Below are 10,726 nucleotides of genomic sequence, written 5' to 3' on the forward strand. Positions count from 1 at the left end.
TCAATGAGTGAGTTTTTTAAATCGAAATTTCGCATCCACTGGGCCAAGCAAAGCGCTCTGATCGTCTACTTCTCCCTTTGCATTTGTTGTCTCTTCTTGGTTGGTGCATCGCTATGATCGGTATGCCCGAAACTGAAGGTTCAGTGGTGCAAAAACTAAGTGCGATTGAAATGCGTAATTTTTTTTAATCGTGTTAATTTTCTGTAATTAATTAATCGCAATTAATCAGTTAAAGTCCCAGCCTAATATATATATATATATATATATATATATATATTTTTTTTTTTTTTCCAGATATGTATTCCAGATTGTCTGTGTGTGAAGCCAAGATGGGAGAAGTTATAGAAGCCAAGATGGGAGAAGTTATTGAAGCCAAGATGGGAGAAGTTATTGAGAAGCTGCAGGAACACAAAGGTATTGAGGAACAAAAAGAAAAAAGAAAGTCTGAACTGATGCTGTCAAGACTGACATTCCTCAGATACACATAAAACCGTGCACAAGAAGCAAGGAAACTTGACTTCGGTCCATTATATCTCTTCTTTAATAATACCAATCGGTATTGTGTTTTATATCATTGTTATCGTTGACGTTGACTAGTCACCTTTACAACGAGGTACAGCTTGTAAGCATCGGGCATTCGTGGAATGAGCAATACAGACAAACGTGTGGGTATAGCACCGACCCAAAATTTGCCAAAATGGCCTGTAATACTGTATTCACCTTTGTTGCTTGGAGCATTGAACATTGCACTCTCCCACAGTAATACGGAAAATAAAAACAACACATATTGGCCATGTATACACTTTATTAATTTTACACTCAAGTGTCAGGGTCCCAACAGCTTGGCACTCCTCCTCATGCTGGTCACTAACCTAGCCAAATTTTTCTGCGGGATGGAATCCCATTCCTCAACCAGGATTTGTCACAAGTCAGCCAACGTGGTTCTGTTGGTCACTCTAGCACGTACAGTTCGCTCAAGCTGATCCCACAAGTGTTCATCTGGGTTGAGGTCTGGACTCACGACAGGCCATTCCATCCTCTCCACTCCTACATGGAGGTTCTCTCTGATGATCCTGGCTCTGTGGGGGCGAGCGTTGTCATCCTGGAGGATAGCATTAGTGTTGCTCTTTCCCCGAATGCCTGATGCTTACAAGCTGTACGTCTGTTAGATAAATTAATTAAGTTAAATACATATGGATATGGATGAAATCCATAACCAAAATAAGACAGAGACGAGCCAAAGGACAATCAATAAATTGCTGTATTTGAAGAGAGTCAGACAAAGAGACAAAACAGTGAGCATACCATCCTAGTGTAGTCCAGTCATTATATGAAAAAACCTAAAACAAATTGCAATAGTAGCAAACTCAACTGATTCTGTATCCTCATTATGTCCTTAGAGAGGGAAAAAAAGTCCCAAGGAATCCCATCGGGGCAAAGTTTTGAAAACAACCTACCTACCTTCACTTACTATACACTACACCAGGGATACTCAAACTTCTGAACCGGTGGGCCAAATGACAAAAATGACAAGGGGCCGCGGGCCGGTAAAATCTCGCTCTTTTGCACGACCATCATTTCAACCGGAGGGTTAGCGACTCACCCCACGGAGGTTAAGGTTAGGATAAGGTTTAGAGTTGGGTGTAGAAAAGATGACATGTAGAAACAGCGAAGCTATCCCCCGTTGGGCCAGTTGATAAAATGACATTACTTGATAACTTTTTGCTTTATTTCCACATAAGACAGTTGAAATGTGCATTATTTTATGGCTTGGAATTCTATTTAAATTCTGTCAATGACAACATTTGTAATCAAAGTAATTTGCTACATTTTCTCTCTTTTTATTAATTCTGTAAAATTAGCATAATCCACAAAAACACCAAAACAAACTAATGTGCGTTTGTCTGTACGTTTGTCTGCTATTTGTCTGGGTTGATATCTGTCTGCCTGCTATCGAGTTGGATAACATTAAAGATAGCTGAGCACAACTCTCTTTCAATTGCTTCACAATGTTATTTATGATGTTGCCACATTCAACACAAATGGCTTTTTACAGAAAATAAACTTGTGAAAATTGATAGTTAAGAAAAATCAAATCAAATCAAACAATCTACTTGAAATAGATTATTACCCAGACTGTTTAGCTACCAAATGGCTAATGATGCAGTTGTTAAGTAGAGCTACAGTACGTCTCTTCATTTGCATTAGGCCTACAATAACATTTTGGGTATGCTAATAAGTTGGGCAGAGGCAGAGCCACTGGTAAAAAAAAAAAGAGAGAAAAAAAAACGGCGATGCCAATACATTCACTTTAACTAAAGTACATTCTGAATTCTGGACTTTTACTTGTAACGGAGTGTTTCTACATTGCAGTATTGATACTTTTACTCAAGTAAAAAATGTGAGTACTTTTTCCACCACTGGTTGCAAGCACAGCAGCATACCTCCTGCCACACTTTTTCCCCTATCAATGGAAACGTTGTTGCCAGCTGATAATAGTTGAGGGGGAGAGACATCCTTCTGCATTGTTGTTGTTCTTAGCACTGATTAGTCCTATGCTCTGTAGCAACAAAGAATTGACAAACAGCACTCTACTAACTGCTATCTTTGTCATTCAAAATCGCCGAGGCTCTGCTCCTGCTCAATAAATACTTTAACGAGCTTGATGCACGCTGCCTGGCAGTGGCACGGAGCTAAGCTTACACAACGAGCAACATACACTCGTTAGCCGGCAGCTGGGCAGCTAGTGAATGCGAGACGGAGTGAGTGAGGGAGGGAGGGAGAGAGAGAGAGAGAGAGAGAGAGAGAGAGAGAGAGAGAGAGAGGGGGGGCTGCGGTGTAATCGGCGTTTTCAAGATGTTTTGGCCATTATCTCTGGAACGCAAGGTCCAATCTGCTCAGTTTAAAGCTTGCTGGATGCGCAATTTTGAGGAGATTAAGCTGGCGGGCCAGTCAATATTGTGCCGCGGGCCGGAAGTGGCCCGCGGGCCGGAGTTTGAGTATCACTGCACTACACTATAAAGGAAAATATGACTCCCAAAAAATCTGCTTTAAGTGGGATGTGAGGGGTCAAACTAGGGGTTTTAAATTATTCTGAATCCATTGCAAGCATTTGTTTTGCATGAAAAACATTCCTTGGGCTAAAAACGGACCCCAAAAGACTGTGAAAATTGATGACTCATCACTAAACCATCGTTTTGAGTGGCCATTTCTTCGTAGTTGTCGGGTGTACAAATTTGAAATTTGGAGATACAAGGTTTCTGCCAGACAGTGACAATTTAATTTGTTGGCCGCCCAGCCCCCAAAATGGAACGAAGGCCTACATTTTATTTATTCATTTTTCCTAATGGCCGGCCTGGACCGGCCGGGAATTAACCGGCCATTCAGGAGTTGCCCCGCTTTTTCCAATGGCCAGCACGTCCCTGCATCAGTGTTTTTATTCTCTGTTACATCATGTTAATCATTGTCTCCACCAGCCGAAGGCATGGGGGAGAGTGGGGGAGAGTATGTTTTCGCCCCTGTCCGTCCGTGCGTCCGTCCGTGCGTCCGTCCGTCCGTCCGTCCGTCCGAGTTTGTTACCAGCTAATCTCTGGCGCCGTTGGCCCGGTCGCTGCCAAAATGAGCACACACACTCCCTGGATGCCAATTCAGAACCTCTGCCCCACATTTCTCAAATGGCCCTGTTCTAGCGCCACCATGAGGCCGATGTTTGCAAAACACATTTCTGTACACTACTCCTACAGATTTTGTCCAAAAATCACGCAAATCGGTAGACAGTATCTCTACAGTCATGTGATCGACATGGATCTGTCCATATTCCATCCTGATTGGCTGAGATTGGCTTTCAAAGTTTGTAAGATTGGTCCGTTTTGGACAAAATGCCTCAAATCACAAACGCAGAGTGCAATTAAATTATTGTTCCCACTAGGCCGAGGAAGAAATGCCACTTCAAATTTTTGAAATCAGCCTCATGGTGGTGCTATAACAGGCCAATTCGTGGTTTTACCTATAACTCCACCGATCAGTTTCAAACTTTGTAAGCGCACTCCCTATAGGCCAAGGAAAAACCCTTTCCTTGCATTTTTCACATCAGCCTTTTATAGCGCCACCAGGAGGCCACACATTTTGGGATATTACTCCTTCAGATTTTCTCCAAAAATAACACAAATCAGTACACAGTATCTCTATAGCCATGTGATCAAGTCTGATCCGTTTGATATTTCATATTCCATCCTGATTGGATAATATTAGCTTCCAAAGTTTGCAAGATTGCTCCGTTTTTGAACAAAATGCCTCAAATCATAAACGCAGCTTGCAATTACCGTGAAATTAGCCACACATATTCCCACTATGTCAAGGAACAAATGCTACCCTTTTCACATTGGCCTGTTACAGCGCCAGCAGCAGGTAGACATTAGCAAAACACATTTTTGGAACACAATGCTTCAAATCATGCATGCAGTGTCCGATTGCCATGAAAGGTCTACGGTGAAGAACATATGCCACCCTTTTTACATTGGCCTATTATACAGTAGCACCACCAGGACGCCTGGCCTGGTGGAGACCTGTGCTCGGAAGAGCACTGCTTCTAGTTTATCATTAATCTCAGCAAATGGAGAGAATTAAACGCTGGCGTGACTAACTTTATTCTTTATGTTTTTAGAGACTGATGGTTTTACATACGATGATGTTGATGGAGTGTGTTACTACCTCTCTACTGAGGAGAAAACCTGGGGTGAAAGTAGACGATTCTGTAAAACCAGACAAGCTGACTTGATAATCGTGAACAGCCAAGAGAAACAGGTGTGTGTGTGTGTGTGTGGTAGATTTTGTCAGCACATTTTGATCTTTGTCTAGTTTTATTTGATGAAAATGTCATTATATTTAGTCTTAGTCATTATAGTTTGGTTTTTGTGTAGTTATTTTCTGTTTGTCAATAAACAAAGGATATATATATATATATATATATATATATATATATATATATATATATATATATATATATATATACATACATACTGTGGTGACTGAACCCAAACCAGACACAAGAGAGCGTGAACAGTGTTGCCAACTCGGGCATTTATTAAACAATTCTTAGTTTACAACAGCAGAATGATGCAACGTAGCATGAATGTGCAACAGAAATATGAACAACTCAAATTGTCATTAACAGTTCAACTTAGGTTCTTCCCCGGTCGGGGGCTGCCGTCTCTCCTCTTCGTGGGGGGCCAGGGGTAGGTAAGAGTCAGTTAGGGGGGTTTCTTTCTACAGGTACTAGGTGAGTATGGTTCCAGCAAAGTCTTTCTTTCCCACAGGTGATAGGTGAGTATTCCTCTCTACAGGTGACAGGTAAAGTATCTCTTTCCCACAGGTAATAGGTGAGTATTTCCCTCTACAGGTGACAGGTAAAGTATCTCTTTCCCACAGGTAATAGGTGAGTATTCTTCTCCACAGGGGACAGGTAAAGTATTTCTTTCCCACAGGTGATAGGTGAGTATTTCTCTCTACAGGTGACAGGTAAGAAGGGCGCCCGCTCTCAATTAAATCCTACCGATTCCCTATCTTCTAAATAAAATGAACACAGGGATTAAGGGACCTAGGGCCCGAGAATGGTTGGATACAAGGTAAGTTTTAAAGGGAAGTGAGGTCTACTCAACAAAATAGGAATGATGGTGGCTCCCTGGGGGTCCGGTTGGTAAGGCTGCTTTGTCCTTTTCCAGGTCCATCTCCACAGGTCGCCTGAGTACTCACTCTCCAGTGAAAGGTACGCACTCCTCAGTGAAAGGTACACACTCCTCAGTCTCGGTCCGCTCCCGGTCCAGCCTAGAAGTAATGAGTAGAAAGGATATCACTAACACACACAGAAATATGCGGTGGAGGGTATGGTGGTTTCTTACCGCCTGTTTGCCCATGTGTTCGCCTGTCGGCGTCCCAGCACAGACTGGGGGAGAGAGCGAGGCTTCTATTTATGCACCCTGTGTTTGGAGTAGCCCACAGGTGCATATGCTTGTGCTTGATGAAGCATGTTTGCCGGCAGGTAACGCCCTTCAATGACTTGGCCCACAGCATGCGCTGCTCTGCACCGGCTTCGACTGCTCTCTTCGCATTCAATCCGACTTTTTCACCATTTCTCAGACGTTTGAATGCAGAGAATATGCACTGGGTATCCACGGTTTGAAGTACGCATGCGCCGATATCTCTCGCCTTGAATATTAGTCCCCTCAGGGGAATCGAACCCAAACCGTGGGTTTGTTGCATCCGTGCTCTACTGACTGAGCTAATGAACGGATGAAGTGACTCCTTTTTTGTGCATTTATCTATGACGTGGATATCTATGACGTGGATAGTGGGGTAGATGTTGATAGTGAGGGACTGAATATTTACTATTCTGTCCATAACGGCACATAACTCGGTAACGCGGCTGAGTGGGATTGGGCGCCGTTCCCACCGTTCGTCGCGGCAACTCGGCTCGCTAGCGCTCGCCTCGGTGGCGACTCACGGGGGTCATCGGCGCCCAATACCGCGCCGCTCCGTCGGGGTCAGTGGCGTGGAGCATTACACTGGGGAACAGAGCACACTTGGCATCTGGTTCGAGGCTGGGAGTCACCTCAGGTTTTATTTTTGCGCTCCTCTGAGGTTGACCACTAGATGTCGACATTTTACTACTAATATCTCTGCATTGGTGAGTTATTGGATACTGAATATCCAAGTATCCTGGATACTTTCTGCATTGAAGAGTCTGAAAGCACGTGAATATTTCGCATTAAGTGCGTTGATATCATTAGAAGCAGGTGCGCTCTGCTGGGCCTCGCTCTCCCATCCAGGGTGCGCTTCTCCGACGTGCGGGGCCTACCTGGCGGGCGGTGTCTGAACGAACCACCACAATACATACATACATACATACACACACACACACACACATACATACATACATACACACACACACACACACACACACACACACACACACACACACACACACACATATATATATATATATATATATATATATATATATATATATATATATATATAGCTGTGCCCGATATCAGCGTTACCAATATCGTACGGTAAAAGAAATATCGTTAATCACTATTCCCAAAGTTGGGTCTGGGAGCTGGATCTACATAGTGAGCAAGCTATGAATTTCACTTTGATATTTTTGCACAGATGTATTGTCTAGGGCTAGGCAGCGGCTCCGTGGACCCCCGGTCCGGGACCCCCTGGCGGCCAGGAGCAGCGCTTGTAGATCGGCTCTTTTCGCAAAAAACAGCGTAGCTCTGGAACGCCTGGTCGTGGAGGGTCTAAAGTCTGTCTGTTCACTTTAATGTCACACTGTCATTGGCTGCACCTGTGTGCTGTGCTAGTTTTGACAATGAGAAGTCAGCTTTCCTATATTCAAGTTACTCAAGATCACTGCATGGACGTTCTGTGTCCGAGAGCAGAGTGTCCTAAAAAGTTTGTTTTCAAGCCTTTCACGTTTTGACTGCTGTCACTACCAACACACAACGAGTTGCATGCATGTCCAATGCTTCCCAAAGGAGACCTCGACAAGACCAAGGTTGTTTGCACCTTGAGCTTCATGTTTAATTGAATAAACAGAAACCCGTTCTCAAGGACTTACTTCTGGTCATTATTTATGTAGCACACACATATTTTGAATGCCTTTGGCAGACTTCAAATGAGCCATTTTAATCGCGATTAATCGCGATTAAAGAAATGAATTGTTGCCCACCTCTAAAACTTACTGATTGTAGCTTTAAGTAACCAGAAGCTTTTCTTCCAGGACCTTGTTGACCTTGTTGTTCCCAGAAACATCTATGTGTGGATTGGTTTGACTGACAGAGACACAGAAGGATCCTTTAAATGGGTTGATGGAACAACTTTGACCTCACCAACGTAAGACTTTACCTTCATAGGCTAATAATAATAATAATAATAAATGTGTTAAATAATGACAAATATTAGTATACAGCCTATATTCTAGGGTGATGCGGCGACTAGATGTGAGCCTCTAGAACATTTAGGATGGGAAAAATATATAAATTAATTAACCACTTTAACCACTATTTCAGATTGGGGTATTTTTTTTGTTTTTGTTTTATACTTGAAATGCATATCGGTTCTTAATGTCGGTTATCGGCCTCTTTGATCACAACAAATCGATATCGATATTGAATATGAAAATCCCATATCGGTCAACCGCTAGTATATATCAGAACAAAATTGTCCCAGGATATGTTGCACAAACCAAAATTGAGAACATTTGTTATGATAAAAAGCAGTTATGCTTGTGAAAAGTATGTTTGTGCTCCATTATCCAAAAGACAAAGATCTCTATGTGCCCAACTCCCTTCTGGGATCGTTGCCCCTGCACCTTGAAACTGGTATATATAGAGGAGTAGTGGAGGAAGAGTGGGGTTGTATTCATTGAAACTGGTATATATAGAGGAGTAGTGGAGGAAGAGTGGGGTTGTATTCATTGAAACTGGTATATATAGAGGAGTAGCGGAGGAAGAGAGGGTTTGTATTTATTGAGACTGGTAGATATAGAGGAGTAGCGGAGGAAGAGAGGGTTTGTATTTATTGTGACATAAATGATGTTGCAAATGAGTTCTACTTTATGTTCTACTGCCCTTTGTATCATGAGCTACGTCAAAGACTATTTAATATTGTAAGTGTATCATGAGCTACGTCAAAAACTGTTTAATAAGTGTAAAAACCTAGATTTGATATGGTCAAGTGACGCAGAGAGACTTGGTTGTATTTACACTGGAAGAATATTTAGAGAAAGCAAGGCGCAAACGGACAAAGAAAACATGTGAGGTATATTTATTTTGTTTTGGCATTTCCTTTTCTTTTCTTTTTATTATTATTGTTGAGCAGTCTCCACTCTCCAGTGATTGAATGTGGTATTGTTTATTCATGTTTGGTGTCTTATAATCCCATAAAAATTCATTCATTCGTCCATTCATTCATTCATTCACACACATGCACGCACGCGTGCACGCACGCGCGCACGCACGCACGCACACACACACACACACACACACACACACACACACACATACACACACACACACACAGAGTTGGTGAATGCAGACAGATAGTTGGTGTACAGACAGTAAGTTACACAAACAGTTAATGTACACAGATCATTAGATGACAGACAGACAGACAGACAGACAGACAGACAGACAGACAGACAGACAGACAGACAGACAGACAGACAGACAGTTCATTTATATCTAAATAGTATCTACATTATCATTTGAGGTCAGGATTAAACACTTTTTCACAATATGTTCATCTATAGTAACATGACCCAAATGGAGACTCTGGGGTTTAAGGGGTTAAAAACAAAACATTTAGAGATCAAATAAATCATTGTAAATGTATTGTAATGAATGACATGTTGTTTATTTCTACAGGTTCTGGAGGCATGGTCAGCCTGATAGCAGTCCTGGAGACCAGGACTGTGGTTACTATAATACTGGGTCTGAGAGAGGATATGGTGACCTTTCATGTTCTGACTCTTACCGTTGGATGTGTGAAAGAGTTGTTCAGTGAAATCCTCATGGTCACTGTATCACCTCTGTACTGAAACATGGATTAATATCATTGTTAAATCAACACTGAAACATGGATTAATATCATTGTTTAATAAACAGAGGTCAAATAAATGTTTTACCGTGTTCAATCAATCATTATTGTAACAATATTATTACCATATTATTTTTATGTACATCAGTTGTTCTCTAAAAGGGATCCGGGGACCCCCAGGGGTCCTTGGAGGGGGATCCCCAGCAACATTGGTTAATATACAGCCTCACAATCATTTTCACCCCTTTTATTGTGGATGGTGGCTATTGAAAAATAGCAGATCTACAAGCTCACCGCGTGTCACTTTTTCGTGACACGCGGTGAGCTTGTACATCTGCCATTTTTGAACAAAGTTTTCCATTTCTTCTCCAGGGGGGTCCCTGGAACAAAAAAAATCACATGTTCCATGGCCAAATACACTTTTATAAATATGCATTTATATATATGTTATATACATTAATTTGCATTTATAGAAATGTTATTTTATATTCATTCATTTGGGGTCCTTGACATGAAAAGGTTTGAGAACCACTGTCAGAGGGCTAACTCTGAGAGTGTACAAATGGAACCAAATGGACCCTTACAGGTCTGTAACTCTGAGAGTGTACAAATGGAACCAAATGGACCCTTACAGCTCTGTAACTCTGAGAGTGTACACATGGAACCAAATGGACCCTTATTTGTACACTCTCAGAGTTATGGGGGTTCTTAAAAAAAAGGGGGGGGGGGGAGGAAAAGGAAGAGCCCTAATATGGCTGCTGCTGTGCATAGAGCAGGGGTGTCCAAAGTGTGGCCTGGGGGCCACATACGGCCTGATGACAAATGTTATACGGCCCACAGCTTCATTCCTAAATTGTATTCTAAACGGCCCACCAGCACCGTCCAATAAGAATATTTCATAGTAGGATTCCTTGTTCCCTGCATGTTGGCTCATTCTGAAGGAGTCAAAGAAACACTATTTTATTGTATTTTTTACCTTGCACGTCTGGTTACATTTGGTAATGTGAGTTATTTGTGTTTTGTTCAGTGCAGACACCTGACAAAAGACCATTGATATTAAATATTGATGATATTGTAATTGTGATGCATATGTAGGCTATATGAGACTTTGTTATGGTCTGAT

General features: G+C 42.0%; 1 protein-coding gene across 1 annotated transcript in view; it reads left to right on the top strand.

The window, feature by feature from the left end:
- Positions 1 to 9,578, top strand: part of LOC308292531 (uncharacterized protein) — a 12,973-nt gene extending 3,395 nt beyond the window's left edge. Inside the window, exons 3-6 of the mRNA XM_080734888.1 lie at positions 295 to 414; positions 4,664 to 4,803; positions 7,787 to 7,899; positions 9,432 to 9,578. Coding sequence (XP_080591014.1) covers positions 295 to 414; positions 4,664 to 4,803; positions 7,787 to 7,899; positions 9,432 to 9,570 — 512 coding nt within the window. The 3' untranslated portion in view covers positions 9,571 to 9,578. The remainder of the gene's footprint in view (positions 1 to 294; positions 415 to 4,663; positions 4,804 to 7,786; positions 7,900 to 9,431) is intronic.
- The last annotated feature ends 1,148 nt before the right edge of the window (positions 9,579 to 10,726 follow it).

The sequence above is a fragment of the Nannobrachium achirus genome, assembly GCF_963921795.1.
Source record: "Nannobrachium achirus genome assembly, chromosome: 1".
Classification (NCBI taxonomy): domain Eukaryota; kingdom Metazoa; phylum Chordata; class Actinopteri; order Myctophiformes; family Myctophidae; genus Nannobrachium; species Nannobrachium achirus.